The 20,356-nt window shown below is 44.9% G+C and overlaps 1 protein-coding gene across 1 annotated transcript; it reads left to right on the top strand.

The window, feature by feature from the left end:
• Window positions 1–506: 506 nt before the first annotated feature.
• Window positions 507–11,667, top strand: si:ch211-51h9.7 (uncharacterized protein LOC558400 homolog). Its single transcript, XM_038782507.1, has 2 exons — window positions 507–1,052; window positions 11,464–11,667. The coding sequence occupies exons 1-2, from the start codon at window positions 692–694 to the stop codon at window positions 11,616–11,618; spliced, it is 516 nt and encodes a 171-aa protein (XP_038638435.1). The 5' UTR covers window positions 507–691; the 3' UTR covers window positions 11,619–11,667.
• The last annotated feature ends 8,689 nt before the right edge of the window (window positions 11,668–20,356 follow it).

Raw genomic sequence — 20,356 nt, 5'->3', positions numbered from 1 at the left:
TGACATGTGCTGTCGACGTAGAAACGTGAGCTATTGATTCTTGTTTCCAAGAGATATAATAACAGCTTATTGTCACAAGTAGGTTTCAATTAAGTTACTGTGAAAAGCTCCTAGTCACCACATTCCGACGCCTGTTCGGGGAGGCCAGTATGGGAATTGAAACCGTGCTGCTGGCATTGTTCTGCATTACAAGCCAGCTGTTTAGCCCACTATTCTATATCTAGAATAGGGAAACATGCAAGGGCCTTGGGGAATGAAAAGGGCTGCCAAGGGGGAGTGAAACTAACTGGGTAGCTGAGATTTTTCAAAGGACCAGCAGAGGCAAATGGACCGAATGGCCTCTTTCTATCCCCCCGCCCCATGAAGTGAATTGGAATCCTCCAGCCAGCAGGGGGGTGGAAATTGTCTGAAGAACTTCTAAATGCTCTGAGATCCATCTTTCCCTCCCCTGTGGAGCTTATTTAAATATCAGCAGCAAGAAGGATACAGTTAAGGGGGGGGGGGGGGGGAGGGAGTAAATTGATACAAACTTGAGGCAAAGTTCGATGCAGTAACGTGGGAAAAGTTCAGATAAAACTTCCAGTCTGGAGGGTGTTCTATGTTGATTTTAAGATCATTTAATAGCCGGCGGTTATTTTGTGGGGCTGCAAATAACTTTTAATTTTTGGGGAAAGTATTTAAGGACAGGGGGATGTGGCTGGTGTTGATTCCTCTGCTGCTGCTGCCAGTGTCCCGGGTGAGCAGCCAGAACGCCAGCCAGGACTCCCCAGATGAGCTCTTGCTCTGCAGGTCGTGTGGTTTGGAGGTGGCCGCCAGCCGGGACCTGCGCTTCGTGGCCAGCCCCCTGGCCCTGGCTCAGCGCAACGACACGGTGATCGGCGAGCGCAGGGTGCCGGCGCAGCTCTTCCAGAACCCGCAGGGGCTTCGCTTCCAGGTGCTCACTTTCCAGAGAGCCGCGGTCCACCGGCACTGGCCGGCCGAGGAGCAGTTCTCCTGGTTCCCGGGCCACTCGTGGGCAGTGGCAACTTGCCCCAGGTGTCACAGCCACTTAGGTTTGTTCTGACTTCCTTTCATTCTCCATGTTTCCAGCTGGGGGTGGTGGGGCCCAGTAATGCAGCAGTTACCAGCATCACTTGGGTGGGGATTATAATTGTCATAATATATATGTTGGGGCTGTTTAGCTCACTGGGCTAAATTGCTGGCTTTGAAAGCAGACCAAGGCAAGCCAGCAGCACGGTTTGATTCCCGTAATAGCCTCCCCAAACAGGTGGCGGAATGTGGCGACTAGGGGCTTTTCACAGTAACTTCATTTGAAGCCTACTCGTGACAAGTGATTTTCATATTCGTCCAGGTGACTTGGGTATCGCAGGCTGTGCCAGCATTTATTGCCCATCCCTAATTGCCCCTCGAGGGGGACGAAAATAGTCAACCACATTGCTGTGGGTCTGGATTCACCTGTAGGCCAGACCAGGTAAGGACGGCAGATTTCCTTCCCGAAAGGACATTACTGAACCAGATGGTTTTTAAAAAAATTTCCTTTATCAGAGTTACAAAGCTCAGAGTGTGGACAGGGGCAAATCCCTAATCCAGCTCCTTTGCCTGCTCCAAAAACCAATTCAAATTGAATCCAGATTTTTACTGAATTCCAATTTCACCATCTGCATTGGTGGGATTTGAACCTGGGTCCCCAGAGCATTACTCTCTGGTTTACTAATCCAATGACAATACCATTACGCCACTGCCTCCCCATTGGGTTATGGAGAAAGTGGCATTTAGGCAAATTGCCCCTTCAGCGATGGCACAACGGGCCAATTGGCTTCTTGCACTGTAACCATCCCATGATGATTTTATTGATTCGTGGGATGTCAAAGGAAGTCTGGCTCCATTGCCTTTGATAAGTGGTGGTGAGCTGCCTTCTGGAACTTTGCCCCCACAGTGCTGACAGGGAGGGAGTTTGAGGATTCTGACCCAGTGACTGGTAAGGGAGGACGATGTAGTTCCAAGTAAGGATGTTGTATGACTTGGGGGAGAACTTGGGTGGTGTTCCCATGTATCTGCTGCGCCTTGTCTTTCAAGGTGATAGAAATTGCAGATTTGGAAAGTACTGTGAAAGAGCCTTAGTGAGTTGCTGCAATGCATCATCTTGTTGGTATACAATGTTGCCCCTATGCATTAGTGGTGGAGGGAGTGAATGATTATGGATGTTGATCCAGCGGGCTGCTTTGTCCTGGATGGTGGTAACCTTTTCTTAAAAATAAATTTAAAGTTCCAATTCTTATTTTCCAATTAAGGGTTAGTTTAGTGTGGCCAATCCACCGACCCTGCACATCTTTGGGTTAGAAGAAAGAAAAGTACAGCACAGGAACAGGCCCTTCAGCCCTCCAAGCCCGTGCCGACCATGCTGCCCGACTAAACTACAATCTTCTACACTTCCTGGGTCCGTATCCCTCTATTCCCATCCTATTCATGTATTTGTCAAGATGCCCCTTAAATGTCACTATCGTCCCTGCTTCCAGCACATCCTCTGGCAGCGAGTTCCAGGCACCCACTACCCTCTGTATAAAAAAACTTGCCTCGTACATCTATTCTAAACCTTGCCCCTCACACCTTACACCTATGCCCCCTAGTAATTGACCCCTCTACCCTGTGGAAAAGCCTCTGACTATCCACTCTGTCTATGCCCCTCATAATTTTGTAGACCTCTATCAGGTTGCCCCTCAACCTCCGTCTTTCCAGTGAGAACAAACAGTGTTTATTCAACCACTCCTCATAGCTAATGCCCTCCATACCAGGCAACATCCTGGTAAATCTCTTCTGCACCCTCTCTAAAGCTTCCACATCCTTCTGGTAGTGTGGCGACCAGAATTGAACACGATACTCCAAGTGTGGCTTAAGGTTCTATACATTTGCAACATGACTTGCCAATTCTTGTACTCAACACCCTGGCCAATGAAGGCAAGTATGCCGTATGCCTTCTTGACTACCCCCCCCCCCCCCTCCCCCCTGTGTTGCCCCTTTCAGTGACCTGTGGACCTGAACACCTAGATCTCTCTGACTTTCAATACTCTTTAGGATTCTACCATTCACTGTATATTCCCGACATGTATTAGACCTTCCAAAATGCATTATCTCACATTTGTCCGGATTAAACTCCATCTGCCATCTCTCCACCCAAGTCTCCAAACGATCTAAATCCTGCTGTATCCTCTGACAGTCCTCATCGCTATCCGCAATTCCACCTACATTTGTGTCGTCTGCAAACTTGCTAATCAGACCAGTTACATTTTCCTACAAATCATTTATATATACTACGAACAGCAAAGGTCCCAGCACTGATCCCTGCGGAACACCACTAGTCACAGCCCTCCAATTATAAAAGCCACCCTTCCATTGCTACTCTCTGCCTTCTCTGACCTAGCCAGTTCTGTTATGACCTAGCCAGTTCTGTTGTGGGGGCGAAACCCACACAAACACTGGGAGAATGTGAAGACTCCACACCCGGGGCTGGGAACGAACCCGGGGTGTTAATCTCTTGAGTGTTATAACTGCATCAGACTCCTGACTTATGTCTTGAAAATGTGGACTGGCTTTGGGAAGTCAGGGGATGAGTCACTTAGTGCAAAATTACCAGCCGTTGACCTGTAGTTAACTAAAGTATTTATGTGGTTTGTCCACCTAAACATCTGGTCAATTGTATTGTAATTTACAAAGGAGCACAGGAAATAGGAGCAAGAATAGGCCATTCAGCCCAATCGAGCCTGCTCTGTCATCCAGCTAGATCATGGCTGATCTAGTTCAATGCCATTTTCCTACACTACCCCATTGTTAAGAGCGCAGCTGATGTTCAATGCTAGGGCATTCCAAATCCCACAGGGGCTTGCTCTCAACTGTATTCTGCAATAATGTCAGGAAAGATGTGAAGACCAGTGAAGGATGGGACAGATGTTTTTGTAATGATTTAAACCAAAATATATGTTTATTAAAAGTGTAAAATACAGGTCCCAGGTTTGATCCTGGCTCTGGGTCACTGTCCGTGTCTAGTTTGCACATTCTCCCCGTGTTGGCGTGGATTTCGGCCCCACAACCCAAAAGATGTGCAGGGTAGGTGGATTGGTCACACAAATTGCCCCTTAATTGGAAAAAAAAATGTATTGGGTACTCTAAATTTATTTTTTAGAAATAACGTAAAATTCACAAGGAAGTCAACTAGAAATACACTTAACTATAATGCCTATGAACAGTATCTTTAAATTTGCCCAGTTCCAAATACCTCTATTTTCCTAACTACAGAACTTAGTATCCCATAGATTTTAAAAACTATAGGCAACATCCAGCAATTGTTACCACATGAGGCACTTGTATCTTTCGGGGTGCTTCTGACATAGGATTGAACAACTGGTTTCTCAAACAGGCTTTCTCCAAGCTCAGCTTGTTGGGAGTTGACGCAGCTTCCTGCTGTGGGCTGAGGTCTCAAAAACAACCAACTTGCAAAGGGCGAACTTGCCCCTGATATACTGGTTTCCATTATGCGAACTAACCTTCTCAAAAGTCATTCTTAAAAACTTTGTTTTGTGAGTTTACTGTTTTAGAATGTAATTGTGAGATTCACAATAAATCACTTCCATTGAACTTTGAACATCTTTATTTCCACCTCTGATATTCTATCCTCCACTGTTACCAATTTGCCGTAGGTAAAAATCTATTTACTGCATTGCTCGTCTTATCAATCTATCAAAACACAGTTCCACCAGCCCAGCCCACCTGTCTCTACTACAGTTTCCATTTTTGAATAGTGTTTTTTTTTAAACATGCAACCACCAGAAAACAATTCCCAATTGCTGGATTTCCTTGATTTTCATTTGATCACAATTCCCCAACAACATATCCTTTGATGTCTTTGATTTCTTCAAATCTAGCGATCTCGGTCTTGAACATAATCTTTTTTTTAAATGTTTTTATAAGGCATTTATATATACACATACATCAAACACAACCACAGCCAAAAAGAGAACAAACAGGAATAAAAAGTAAATAACTAACTCTCCACCACCCACCCTCCCTGCCTTTACCCTCCCTGCCTTTACCCTCCACTCACCCAGCCTCCTTTTTTTAAGCCCCATAATCTCTCCCCTGTCTCTCTTTCCACCCCCGTCTCCCCTGCTAACCTCTTAACCATCCTTGAAGAAGTCAATAAACTGTTTCCATCTCTGCGCAAACCCCTCCACAGTCCCTCCCAAGGCAAACTTGTTCTTTCCACCCTGAGGAATTCCACGTGATCGCTTGTCCACACCCCCGCGTTCGGCAGCTCCGAGTCCCTCCATCCCAACAGGATCCATATCCGGGCTACCAGGGAGGCAAAGGCCAAAACGTCAGCCTCTCTCGCCCCATGGACCCCCGGGTCTTCAGGCATTCCAAACAATCGCCACTTCTGGACTCTGGACACACTTCACCCTCAGCACCTCAGACATAACGTCTGCAAACCCCTGCCAAAATCCCTTAGTTTCAGACAGGGTCTTGGACATAATCAATGACAGAGCCTCCACAGCCCTCCTGGAGTAGAGAATTCCAAAGATTCACCACCACCTGAACGAATAAATTCCTCCTCCTCTCAGCCCTAAATAACCAACCCTAATTTTAAGGTTGTCTCTTGCTGCTAAACCCCCCCCCCCCCCCCCCCCCCATTCCAAACCAGGGGAAACACATTCTTCCTGCATCAACCCTGCTGAGTTTAGTGTGTTTCAATGAGCTCACCTCTCATTCTTCTAAACTCTGGAGAATATAGGCCCAGACTCCTTAATAAATCCTCATGGGATAATCCTATTATCCCAGTAATCAGTCTTGTGACCCTTCATTGTACTCCCTCTATGACAAATATATCCTTTTGGGTAAGAAGACCAAATGTGTACACACTGTTCTAGGTGTGGTGTTACCAAGGCTCTGAGCAATAGCAGCGACTTTTAATCCCATTAAAGGCCAACATGTCTTTCACTTCTGAAGAAGACTCTATTAACTCTGTTTCTTTCACCACAGATGTCGCCAGACCTGCTACTTTTCCAGCATTTTGTTTTTATTTCAGATTTTCAGCGTCAGCACTATTTTACATTTATTCCACCTTCCTAATTACTTGCTGCACCTGCATGTTAACTTTCAGTGACTCATGAACAAAGACACCCAGGTATCACTAGGGAGAAGTTATTGAATGAACTAATGGGATGAAAGGGAGATGAGTCTCTGTGACCTGATGGCCTGCACCCTAGGGTATTAAGGGAGGTGGCAGCACAGATAGTGGATGCATTGGTTCTAATATTTCAAAATTCCCTGGATTCTGGAAGGATCCCAGTGAATTGGAAACAATGTAACACCCCTATTCAAAAAGGGAAAATGTAGGAAACTATAGACCGGTTAGCTTGACTTCTGTGATGGGGAAGTTGCTGGAATCAATCTTTAAGGAGGAGATGACTGAACATTTGGAAAGACAAAGCTCAATCTAACATTGCCAGCAAGGTTTTATGAAGGGTAAGTCATGATTGACCAACTTGCTTGAGTTCTTTGAGGATGTAACCAGCCAGGTGGATACTGTAATGGGGCACCTGTAGATGTGGTATATCTAGACTTCCAGAAGGTGTAAAAGACCGATCCAGAAGGTGAGATCGCAGGGGATTAGGGGTAGAATACTAGATGGGATTGAGGATTGGCTGACTGACAGAAAGCAGAAGGTTGGGATAAATGGGTCCTTCTCTGGCTGGTGAATTGTAACTAGCGGGGTGTCGCAGGGGTCGGTCCTCGGACCTCAATTGTTTACAATCTATATAAATGATCTGCAAGCAGGGGCAAAGTGTAACAATCGCACAATTTGCAGATATTAAAATAGATGGGAAAGCAGGAAGTGAAAAGGATATAAAGATTTTACAGATGGATATAGATGGTCTAGGAGAATGGGCCAGAATTTGGCAGATGGAGTTTAATGTGAGGTTATCCATTTTGGCTGAAAAAATGGAAAGGCAAATTATTATCTAAATAGAAAGCAGATTCAAAATGTATCTGGGCAGAGGGATCTGGGTGTCTTTGTTTATGAATCACAAAGTCAGTATGGCATGAAAAATGAAAATCGCTTATTGTCACGAGTAGGTTTCAATGAAGTTACTGTGAAAAGCCCCTAGTCGCCACATTCCGGCGCCTGTCCGGGGAGGCTGGTACGGGAATCGAACCGTGCTGCTGGCCTGCTTTAAAAGCCAGCGATTTAGCCAAGTGAGCTAAACCAGCACAGATGCAGGTACAGCATGTAATTAAAAAGCAAATGGAATTTTAGGGGTTATTGCAAATAAAGTATAAAAGTAGAGAAGTGTTGTTGCAATTATATAGGGTGCTGATGAGACCACATCTGGAGTATTGTGTCCAGTTTTGGTCTCCTTATTTGAGAAAGGATGTTGTGGCATTGGAGGCAGTTCAGAGGAGATTCACCAGATTGATTCCAGATAGCAAAGGGTTGATATATGAGGAGAGATTGAAAAGTTTGGGCTTATACTCGCTGGAGTATAGAAAAATTAGAGATCTGATCGAGGTCCCTATGTCTGCATGGGTTTACTCCGGGTGCTCCGGTTTCCTCCCACAAGTCCCAAAGACGTGCTGTTAGATAATTTGGACATTCTGAATTCTCCCTCTGTGTACCCGAACAGACACCGGAATGTGGCGACTAGGGGCTTTTCACACTAACTTCATTGCGGTGCCAATGTGAACAATAAAGATTATTATTATAAAAAACTAAAAGGGATTGATAAAGTAAACGTAGACCAAATTTTCCCCCTTGTGGGGAATCTAGAACGAGAGGTCATAGATATAGGTTGTGAGACAGTAGATTTAGAACTGAGATGATGAGGAGGAACTATTTCTCGCAGAGGGTGGTGAATTTGTGGAACTCGCTGCAAGTGAGGTGGAGCCTGGATCATTCAATGGTTTTAAGAAGGAGTTGGATATATTTTTATATTTAGATTTATTATCACGTGTACAGAGATACAGTGAAAAGTATTGTTCTGCTTCGAGTCCAGGCAGATCACTCTATACGTGAAAACATAGAACATGTGATAAATACATGAGGGTACATAATGAAAATACATAATAATAGACAGCGGGTGAAGTATACGGTATATACAACCAAGAACAGGTGCATAGAAAGATCAGTTCAGCCTATAAGATCAGTTCAGACCCTAAGACGGCCATTCAGGAATCTGGTAACAGCGAGGAAAAGATGTTTTTGAATCTATTGGCACATGATCTCAAACTTTTGTATCTTCTGCCCAATGGAAGAGGTTGGAAGAGAGAATAACCTGGGTGGGAGGGGTATTGGATTACGCTGCCCGCTTTCCCAAGGCAGCGGGAAGTGTAGACCGAGTCGATGGTCAATGGATGGGAGGCGGGTTTGCGTGAAGGACTGGTGTGTTCACAACTCTCTGTAGATTCTTACGGTCTTGGGCCAAGCGTTGGTGTGTCGACGTGGGTGGACCACATGTGTTGTTTACACTTAGGAATTTGAAGCTGTCAACCATCTCCACCTCAACACCATTGATACAGACGGCGTGGACGACACTTCGCTACCTGAAGTCGATGACTAGCTCTTTAGTTTTGCTGGGATTGAGAGAGAGATCGTTGTCGTTACACCATGCCACTAAGTTCTCTATCTCCCTCCTGTAGTCTGACCCGTTGTTTTTTGAAATCTGACCCACTCTGGTTGTGTCATCAGCAAGCTTGCAGATGTAGTTGGATCCGAATATTGCCACACAGTTGTGTGTATAGGGTTTTGAGGATTATCTTGGAGTCTGATAAAAACGGGTTAAAGGGATTTGGGGAACAGGCAGGGAGGTGGATTTGCGACCAGGAGATCAGCCATGGTCTGATTGAATGGTGGTGCAGACTCAAAGGGCTGAATCGCACACTTCTGCTCCTAATTCCTACATTCTTGGACATCAACACTTTCCAATCAAGAAATACTCTGCAATTCTGTTTTTCCTACAAAAGTTTTTCCTACTTCACATTTTTCATCTGCCATGTTCTTGCCCATTTTCTTGACTAAATCTCCATGAAGCCTCTTTGCATCCTCCTCACAACTCATTCCCACCTACTTTTGTGTTGTCAGCAAAGTTTGAAATATTATGTTTGATTCGAACATATGGATTGTGACTCGCTGGGGCTCAGGCACTGATCCTTGCAGTACCTCACTAGTCACAGTCTGCCAATGTGATAATGACCCATTTATTTCCACCCATTACCAATTCTCAGTACATACCTATGTGTTCTGATTTTACTTATTAACCTCTGATGTGGGACCTTATCAAAAGCCTTCTGAAAATCCAAACACACCAATGGTTCTTCTTTTTATCTGTTCTACAAGTTATATCCTCAAAAACCCCAACAGGGGTTGACTCTGCCCAATCCCACTGTTTTAGAGTACCCAATTCTTTTTTGTTCCGATTAAGGGGCCAATTCACCTACCCTGCACATGCTTTTGGGTTGTGGGTGTGAAACCCACACAGACACTGGGAGAATGTGCAAACTCCACATGGACAGTGACCCAGGGCTGGGATAAAACCCCGGGCCTTGGTGCCGTGATGCAGCCGTGCTAACCACTGCGCCACCCGTTTTCCAAGTTTTAAAGATGATTGAAGGATTTGAAAGGGTAGGTGGGCCACTGTTTTATTTTTCTCTCGGGAAAAATCCAGAACACGGGAGCACAACCTGAAAATTGAGTTAGGCCTTTCAAGAATGATCTCAAGAAATATTTGAGGTCAGGGCAGCACGGTGGCGCAGTGGGTTAGCCCTGCAGCCTCACGGCGCTGAGGTCCCAGGTTCGATCCCGGCTCTGGGTCACTGTCCGTGTGGAGTTTGCACATTCTCCCCGTGTTTGCGTGGGTTTCACCCCCACAACCCAAAGATGTGCAGGGTAGGTGGATTGACCACGCTAAATTGTCCCTTAATTGGAAAAAATTAATTGGGTACGCTAAATTTATTTTTTTTAAAATAAATTTGAAGTCTGGAACTCTTCCACCCCAAAATCTGTTGAAACCGCTGTCCATTGAAAATTTTAAAACTTGAGATCAGGCAGTAGTATTGATGGTTAGGGAACCAGTTGAAGTGGAAATATAAACGAACCATCAAATAATAGAATATACTTGAGGACTGAATGGCCTACTGTTCTTAAATTAGGCATTGTCGTTAGCTCCCGACCTCCGATGCTATCCCTCTGGCTGGGCAGCCCAGTCAGATTGTTTGCAACCTCATTGTCCTTATTGACTTGGGAGCTGAGCCATGATCCCATATCTATTCAGCACCAAGCCTGTCTACATCACCTCGCATGCTCCCTGCCAAATTCACACCTTTGTTACTTCCAGACTTTACTGCTTCAGTACCCTCCTAGCCAACCTCCCATCTTTCATCCTCTGTGAACCTGAATTAATCACAAACTCTTGCTGCCTGCACCCTAACTCGCAACAAGTCCCACTCAAAAAAGATAGGTTTTAAGCAGTTTTAAAAGGGGGCAGAGAAGTGCAACGGTTCAGGAATCAAATTTCCAGAATTCGGGCATAGCCACAAATGGTGGGACGAGAGAAGAGGTGAGATGTACAAGAGGCCCACTGTGCACTCCTGAATTCCCTTTTGGCTTTATTAGCATTGGCCTGCAGCTCACCAGCGAAGGGCCTCAAGCTTTAAAATTCTCGTCCTCCTGTTCAGATCCCTCCACAGCCCATTTTGTAACCTGTTCCAGGCCTACAGTCCTCTGAGATTGCGTTCCCATATCTCGGGCCTCTTGTACATCTCACCTCTTCTCTCGTCCCACCATTTGTGGCTGTGCCTAAGTTCTGGAAATTTGATTCCTGAACCTTTGCACTTCTCTGCCCCCTTTTAAAAGGGCTTAAAACCTATCTCTTTGATCAAGCATTTGGTCACCTGATCTAATGTTTCCTTCTTTGGCCCAGACAGTTGTACTCTGATTTTTGGGGGTGGCATGGTATCACTGTGGTTAGTACTGTTGCTTCACAGCTCCAGGGTCCCAGGTTCGATTCCCGGCTTGGGTCACTGTCTGCACGTTCTCCCCGTGTCTGCGTGGGTTTCCTCCGGGTGCTCCGGTTTCCTCCCACAGTCCAAAGATGTGCAGGTTAGGTGGATTGGCCATGCTAAATTGCCCTTGGTGTCCAAAAAGGTTAGCTGGGGTTACTGGGTTGCGGGGATGGGGTGGAGTTCTGTGCTTAAATAGGGTGCTCTTTCCAAGGGCTGGTGCAGACCTGATGGGCCGAATAGCCTCCTTCTGCACTGTAAATTCTATGCTCCTGTGAAACACCTTTCGATGTTCAAGGCACTATAAAATTGCAAGTTGTTCCCATTATAACAGGTTAAAAGTACAATTGATGTTAAATTCAGTTCTGTCTGTATTCCATAAATTTGATGTGGACCCTTTAAAATGTTTTTTAACAGGTTGGTCATTTCAGCCCAACGTCTGGCCTCGGCGTGTAACAGATGAAGAATTTGACGAATCAGAAGAGACATTTGTTGCCTTGATTATAGACAGACTCCTCCAGGAGAATTTTGCTGCAACACTCCTCTCGGTGCCCAAGTCCTACCGAAGTTGAAATCAGTTTGTTTGACCTATTTTCATAAATAAATATTCATTAGCTGTAATTTTGTGTGTTGGGCATGCACTTATCAGAAAACGTAATGGTATGTATGAATTTGTCTTCCATAGTAATCCAGAGGTCTAGGCCGATAATCCAAAGATGTGAGTTCAAGTCCGATCACAGCAGTTTTGGAATAAAGTTCGGTCAATCAAACAAAACAATCGATAATAATGACAAGCGGGAAGGAAACCATATGTGACCTGGCCTATTAATGACGTGATCCTCAGCATGCTGGTTGGCTCTCAATTGCCCTTAAAGCGGCTTAGCAACCCCTTAGTTGTCAAAACTCCAATGCAAAACTCAATAATTGGATAGATCACATGGCATTGATCTCGGTGCCAGATTCCGATGTAACAAACGCACAACTATGCAAAATGCTAATAAACATCTGGGGACCTAAGCCAAAATTGGGAGAGCTGTCCTACATCCTGCCATAATTATTCACAATCATTCAGCCAACACCCCAGTCTCCTCCACCACCATCCTTGGGTGTATCCTGTCCCACCAACAGGGTAGGAAGAGGTGGTGGCAGAGAGATCGAACTGTGGAAAAGTTACAGTGCAGAAAGGGACCATTAAGACTATCATGTCTGCATCTGTCCAAAAAGGAGATTAAAAGGAAACTAGCTGCACAGGTTAATCCCATTAGTCTGCACCGACACATGAAAAACACCTGACCTGCCTTGCTGACCCCATTTGCCAGCACTTGACCCATTGCCTTGAATGTTGAGACGTGCCAAGTGCTCACCCAGCTACTTTTTAAAGGATGTGAGGCAACCTGCCTCCACCACCCTCCCAGCCAGTGCATTTTAGGTACCGTATATACTCGCGTATCCTTCGATCTCGCGTATCATGCGACCCCTAAATTTTCGTCCCCAAAACATGATTTTATGGTATACCTCATGTATCATGCGAGTCACTTTTTTGGAAATTAATTTTGGAAACTAAAACTTCCAAATGGTATAATTGTGTGTGGTTTCTGCTGAGTGGATTCTGCTGTGAAAGCTGTTCGCGATTCGAACAGCTTTCCAGCTGGCTTTACTAGCGTCGTTCAGCCACTTGCCGTTTCCATTCATAAAAACATGAATGGAAACGTCAAGTGGCTGAACATCTTCCCATCAGAATGCTGTGGTCAAAATCTGAAGAGTAGTATTCTGATGGGAAGATGTTCAGCCACTTGACGTTTCCATTCATGTTTTTATGAAATGAAACGGCAAGTGGCTGAACGACGCTAGTAAAGCCAGCTGGAAAGCTGTTCGAACAGCTTTCACAGCAGAATCCACTCTTCCCATCTTCCCATCAGAATACTACTCTTCACATTTTGACCACAGCATTCTGATGGGAAGATGTTCAGCCACTTGACGTTTCCATTCATGTTTTTATGAATGGAAACGGCAAGTGGCTGAACGACGCTAGTAAAGCCAGCTGGATGCTATGTGACTTATCTTGGCCAGCATTTCACACCTGCGATTTTTGTACCTCGCGTATCATGCGACCCCCGAAATTTAGGCTTCAAATTAGGTGCTCAAAAGTCGCATGTTACGCGAGTATATACGGTATCTTTTTTAATTAGTTGAGCCCCTAAATCATAGGGGCTGATTTAGCTCACTGGGCTAAATCACTGGCTTTTAAAGCAGACCAAGCAAGCCAGCAGCACGGTTCGATTCCCGTACCAGCCTCCCTGGACAGGCGCGGAATGTGGCGACTAGGGGCTTGTCACAGTAACTTCATTGAAGCCTACTCATGACAAGTGATTTTCATTTCATTTCATTTTTCATTTCAACTTCAACCACCGACTTGAGAAGTGAACTCCAGATGCCCACCATCCTCTGGTCCCCTCTTATCCTTCTAACAATCACCGTAGATCTATGCCCGCTAGAAATTGACCCCTTAGGTCAGAGGAACAAGTCTTTCCTGTCTAGGTCCCTCATAATTTTGTACACCTCAATTAGATCACCCCTAGCCTCATCTGTAATAAGGAAAGCAATCCTATACTAGCCAATCTATCCTCATAGCTGTGGTTTTCAAGCACTGGCAAAATTCTTGTAAATCTCCTCTGGGAAAGATGAGTATAGAAGATTATGGGTCGAATGCAGTCAATTGGGATTAGCTTAGTGGTGAAAACTGGGCGGCATAGACAAGTTGGGTTGAAGGACCTGTTTGCAGGCTGCAAACCTCTACCACTCTCTCTGGAGCAATTATGTCCCTCCTGTAATGTGGTGACCAGATCTGTACACCGCCAAACCAGTGTTTTATACAATTCCATTCTTACGTCCCTGTTTTTGTATTTAATACCTTGCCCAATAAAGAAATCCATCTGCTTTCTTGACCACCTTGTCCTGCCACCCTCCAGGACCTGTGGACATATTCTCCAAGGTCTCTCATTTCCTCAATCGCTCGCAATATCTTCCCGTTTATTGAGTATTCCTTTGCTTTATTTGCCCTCCCCTAATGCATTACCTCTCACTTTTCCAGATTGAATTCCATTTCCCACTTCTCTGGCCACTCAACCAATCCATTGATGTTATTCTGGAGTCAACAGCTATCCTCTTCACTATTAACTACCCAGCCAATTTATGTATCATCTGAAAATGTTCCAATCATGCCACCCACATTTAAGTCTAAATCATTAACGTATAAAACTAAAAGCAAGGGCTCCGACAGTGATGCAAGTGAAACACCACTGGAAACTGTTTTCCATTTGTAAAAATATCCATCGACCATTACCCTTTGTTTCCTGTCATTGGGCCAATTTTGGATGTAACCTGCCACCTTCCCCCTGTATCCCATGAGATCTCACTTTTCTGACCAATCTGTCATGTGGCACCGTGTCAAATACCTTACTGAATTCCACGTAGACAACATTCCACCGCACTAACCTCATCAATCCTCTTGAGGTAACCTAGCAAGGCGTAGATTTAGGCCCGATTAAAATTGGTATTTTAAATTAAAGGATTCGCCCGGTTAAATTGGATATCCTAAATTAAAGAACTGGGAATTTTAAAATTGTACAGCAGTCAAACCTCAGGCAGGCTGTTGGAATTCAGACTTGACCAAAATCAAATACACAACCAAGACACAAATTTCCAGAATATGTCTGGACCTACCCTGTCAATCACCCATCAAGGGGATCGTTGCACCCTATTGATATGCACAGGTGTATTGTCAGTAGCCCAGATCGAGCCAGAGTTTCTGCTGTTACCTAATATAGGAACAGGTTATGTGCAGCCCACAACACCAGAGATGGGACACCTGGGGCAGGCTCAGGTGGCCTGTCAAACGGTCATCAACCGGACCACTGTCTCCTGAGACAGAAAGCCAGAGGAAATGGCAAAAGGGCGTGAAGGAAGGAGGAATAAAAAAATAAATAGGCACTCCAGATCCCTTGGAAGCAAAGACTCGGTGTGCAAGGTGACCTTGACCAGATCGGAGAAGTGAAGATCAGGCCTGACCGGAAGGAAGAAAGAGACGGCCAGCGAGAACCACCTTTGTAAAGACGGGCCAGAGGAATTGGAGTGATCAGATCCATAGCCTACCAAGCCATCTTTACGGGTAGCATACACTAATCTTGGGTACCTTGAGTATTTTGTGGGCAATACAAGGGTTAATTGTGTTAATAAATATTGTTGAATTTTGAACTTGTATTCATGGTTTGTTTCCTTGTAAATAAAGACACCCTTGGTAAAACCTTTGAATAAGTAAACTGGTCAAAAGTACCTGAGGTTTCACAGGTGCAACACCTCCTTGTTACTTCCTCAAAAGATTATATTAATAAGACACTATTTTCCCCTAACAAAACCTTGATCACCCTGGACGATCCTTGATCAATCTGTGCCTTCTAATTAACAATTTATCCTGTTTCCCAGAATTCTTTCCAATAATATGCCCACCACTGAAGTTAGACTGAACAGCCTATTGTTTTGTGGCCTATGTAAATAATGGCTCACATCCTTTGTAAATAATGGTATAACATTTACAGACCTCAATCCTCTAGTAGCTCATATGTATCTAGTGAGTGTTGGAAAATTATCCTCAAGAGCATCCACCATTTCCTACCTGGCTTCCTTAAACAGCCTGGGATACAATCCATCTGGGCCTGGTGATTAATCCATCTTCAATGATGCCGGTCCCTCCAGTACTTCCTCTCTCACTATGCTTATTGCATACAATATTTCACACTCTTTAACTAGAATGTCTGAATCATCTCTCTCCTTAGTAAAGACAGAGACAACTGTGTGGATTTTGCACATTCTCCCCGTGTCTGCATGGGTCACACCCCCACAACCCAAAGATGTTGGGTTGCGAGCACTTTTCCAGGAGACTCATCCGGAGTGAGACTCATACAGAGTGGGAGATTGAAACTTGGTAATTTGGTGCAGTGAGGTAAATCAGCAAAGGTAAGTTGAAAATCTAATTCTGCTGTTTTTCAGTTAAAAGTGCAGTGTGGAGCTTAGTGTCTGATTGGTTGAAGCTGCCCCCACCCTAATTGCTGAGAGGCAGTTATCTGGCAATCACCTGAGGCCTGTTTAGGGGCACATTGTATTCTTCTCTTTGAAGTTAAGGTATTTTTTGAGTCATCGGTTAGCTGAGGTCTGTATAAAAGACAGACAGACAGCGCACACAGTAAGCTAGCACTTTTCCAGGAGACACATCCGGAGTGAGACTCATCCAGAGTGGGGATTGAAACTTGGTAATTTGGTGCAGTGAGGTAAATCGGTGCAGAGTGTGAGGAGGTTCTTTTTAACCCTGGTAAGTGACTGGTAAGTAGTCTCTCTTTTTCTTTTCATTGTCTAATTTATTTATTTTTATTTTGAAATTCTAGTTGTTTTAGTTTACCAAGGGTTTAAGACATGGCAGGAGATCCCAGACCCATGTCATGCTCCTCGTGTGCGATGTGGGAGCTCAGGGACACGTCCACTGTCCCTGGCTCCTTCACGTGCAAGAAGTGTGTTCAGTTGCAGCTCTTGTTAGACCGCTTGACGGCTCTGGAGCTGCGGATGGACTCACTTTGGAGCATCCGCGATGCTGAGGAGGTCGTGGATAGCACGTTTAGCGAGTTGGTCACACCGCAGGTGATGGTTACTGAGGGAGATAGAAAATGGGTGACCAAAAGAAAGAGCAAGAGTAGGAAGGCAGTGCAGGTGTCCCCTGCGGTCATCTCCCTGCAAAACAGATATACCGCTTTGGATACTGTTGAGGGAGATGGCTCACCAGGGGAAGGCAGCAGCAGCCAGGTTCATGGCACCGTGGCTGGCTCTGCTGCACAGCAGGGCAGGAAGAAAAATGGCAGGGCTATAGTGATAGGGGACTCGATCGTAAGGGGAATAGACAGGCGGTTCTGTGGACGCAATCGAGACTCCAGGATGGTATGTTGCCTCCCTGGTGCAAGGGGCAAGGATGTCTCGGAGTGGTTGCAGGACATTCTGGAGGGGGGGGGGGGGGGGGAGGGTGAACAGCCAGCTGTCGTGGTGCACATAGGCACCAACGATATAGGTAAAAAATGGGATGAGGTCCTACAAGCGGAATTCAGGGAGTTAGGAGTTAAACTAAAAAGTAGGAACTCAAAGGTAGTAATCTCAGGATTGCTACCAGTGCCACGAGCTAGTCAGAGTAGGAATGTCAGGATAGATAGGATGAATGCGTGGCTCGTGAGATGGTGCAAGAGGGAGGGATTAAAATTCCTGGGGCATTGGGACCGGTTCTGGGGGAGGTGGGACCAGTACAAACGGTCTGCACTTGGGCAGGACTGGAACCGATGTCCTAGGGGGGGTGTTTTCTAGAGCTGTTGGGGAGGGTTTAAACTAATGTGGCAGGGGGATGGGAACCAATGCAGGAAGTTGGAAGGTAGTAAAACAGGGACAGAAACAAAAGGAAGTAAGGGGAAAAGTGCAAGGCAGAGAAGACATAGTCAGAAATCCATAAGGGCGACAGTACAAGGTACAGTGACTGAGGGGAGCACAGTGAATAGGCCCAGTAATAACAAAAGGAATAAAACTGGAGATGTTAAGATTCAAAACAGAGGTAAAAAAACCAACATAAGTGTACTTTACCTGAATGCTCGTAGTATTCGGAATAAAGTAAATGAGTTGGTGGCACAAATCATCGTGAAGGATTTAGTGGCCATTACTGAAACATGGTTAAAGGATGGTCACGACTGGGAGTTAAATATCCGAGGGTATCAAACTATTCGGAAGGACAGAGTGGATGGTAAGGGAGGTGGTGTTGCTCTGTTATTTAAGGATGACATCCGGGCAATAGTAAGGGATGACATCGGTGCTATGGAGAATAAGGTTGAATCCATTTGGGTGGAAATCAGGAATAGTAAGGCGAAAAAGTCACTGATAGGAGTAGTCTATCGGCCACCAAATAGTAACGAGATGGTGGGGCAGGCAATAAACAAAGAAATAACTGATGCATGTAGAAATGGTACAGCAGTTATCATGGGGGATTTTAATCTACATGTCGATTGGTTTAACCAGGTCGGTCAAGGCAACCGTGAGGAGGAGTTTATAGAATGTATCCGCGATAGTTTCCTAGAACAGTATGTAATGGAACCTACGAGGGAACAAGCGGTCCTAGATCTTGTCCTGTGTAATGAGACAGGATTGATTCATGATCTCATAGTTAGGGATCCTCTCGGAAGGAGCGATCACAATATGGTGGAATTTAAAATACAGATGGAGGGTGAGAAAGTAAAATCAAATACTAGTGTTTTGTGTTTAAACAAAGGAGATTACAAGGGGATGAGAGAAGAACTAGCTAAGGTAGACTGGGAGCTAAGACTTTATGGTGGAACAGTTGAGGAACAGTGGAGAACCTTCCAAGCGATTTTTCACAGTGCTCAGCAAAGGTTTATACCAACAAAAAGGAAGGACGGAAGAAAGAGGGAAAATCGACCGTGGATATCTAAGGAAATAAGGGAGAGTATCAAATTGAAGGAAAAAGCATATAAAGTGGCAAAGATTGCTGGGAGATTAGAGGACTGGGAAATCTTTAGGGGGCAACAGAAAGCTACTAAAAAAGCTATAAAGAAGAGTAAGATAAGAGTATGAGAGTAAACTTGCTCAGAATATAAAAACAGACAGTAAAAGTTTTTACAAATATATAAGACAAAAAAGAGTGGCTAAGGTAAATATTGGTCCTTTAGAGGATGAGAAGGGGGTTTTAATAATGGGAAATGAGGAAATGGCTGAGGAACTGAACAGGTTTTTTGGGTTGGTCTTCACAGTGGAAGACACAAATAACATGCCAGCGACTGATAGAAATGAGGCTATGACAGGTGAGGACCTTGAGAGGATTGTTATCACTAAGGAGGGAGTGATGGGCAAGCTAATGGGGCTAAAGGTAGACAAGTCTCCTGGCCCTGATGGAATGCATCCCAGAGTGCTAAAAGAGATGGCTAGGGAAATTGCAGATGCACTAGTGATAATTTACCGAAATTCACTAGACTCTGGGGTGGTCCCGGTGGATTGGAAATTAGCAAATGTGACGCCACTGTTTAAAAAAGGAGGTAGGCAGAAAGCAGGAAATTATAGGCCAGTGAGCTTAACTTCGGTAATAGGGAAGATGCTGGAATCTATCATCAAGGAAGAAATAGCGAGGCATCTGGATAGAAATTGTCCCATTGGGCAGACGCAGCATGGGTTCGTAAAAGGCAGGTCATGCCTAACTAATTTAGTGGAATTATTTGAGGACATTACCAGTGCAGTAGATAACGGGGAGCTGATGGATGTGGTATATCTGGATTTCCAGAAAGCCTTTGACAAGGTGCCACACAAAAGGTTGCTGCATAAGATAAAGATGCATGGCATTAAGGGTAAAGTAGTAGCATGGATAGAGGATTGGTTAATTAATAGAAAGTAAAGAGTTGGGATAAATGGGTGTTTCTCTGGTTGGCAATCAGTAGCTAGTGGTGTCCCTCAGGGATCCGTGTTGGGCCCACAATTGTTCACAATTTACATAGATGATTTGGAGTTGGGGACCAAGGGCAATGTGTCCAAGTTTGCAGATGACACTAAGATGAGTGGTAAAGCAAAAAGTGCAGAGGATACTGGAAGTCTGCAGAGGGATTTGGATAGGTTAAGTGAATGGGCTCGGGTCTGGCAGATGGAATACAATGTTGACAAATGTGAGGTTATCCATTTTGGTAGGAATAACAGCAAACGGGATTATTATTTAAACAATAAAATATTAAAGCATGCCGCTGTTCAGAGAGACTTGGGTGTGCTAGTGCATGAGTCACAGAAGGTTGGTTTACAAGTGCAACAGGTGATTAAGAAGGCAAATGGAATTTTGTCCTTCATTGCTAGAGGGATGGAGTTAAGACTAGGGAGGTTATGTTGCAATTGTATAAGGTGTTAGTGCGGCCACACCTGGAGTATTGTGTTCAGTTTTGGTCTCCTTACTTGAGAAAGGACGCACTGGCGCTGGAGGGTGTGCAGAGGAGATTCACTAGGTTAATCCCAGAGCTGAAGGGATTGGATTATGAGGAGAGGTTGAGTAGACTGGGACTGTACTCGTTGGAATTTAGAAGGATGAGGGGGGATCTTATAGAAACATTTAAAATTATGAAGGGAATAGATAGGATAGATGCGGGCAGGTTGTTTCCACTGGCGGGTGACAGCAGAACTAGGGGACATAGCCTCAAAATAAGGGGAAGTAGATTTAGGACTGAGTTTAGGAGGAACTTCTTCA

The sequence above is a fragment of the Scyliorhinus canicula genome, chromosome 21 (genome assembly GCF_902713615.1).
Source record: "Scyliorhinus canicula chromosome 21, sScyCan1.1, whole genome shotgun sequence".
Taxonomy (NCBI): domain Eukaryota; kingdom Metazoa; phylum Chordata; class Chondrichthyes; order Carcharhiniformes; family Scyliorhinidae; genus Scyliorhinus; species Scyliorhinus canicula.
Note: the sequence above shows the minus strand (reverse complement) of the source record. Positions and strands in the feature narration are given on the sequence as shown.

Coding starts and splice junctions, on each gene's coding strand:
- si:ch211-51h9.7 (XM_038782507.1), top strand. CDS start 692: ATGTGGCTGGTGTTGATTCCTCTGCTGCTGCTGCCAGTGTCCCGGGTG. Junction 1,053..11,463: donor CAGGTGTCACAGCCACTTAG/GTTTGTTCTGAC, acceptor GTTTTTTAACAG/GTTGGTCATTTCAGCCCAAC.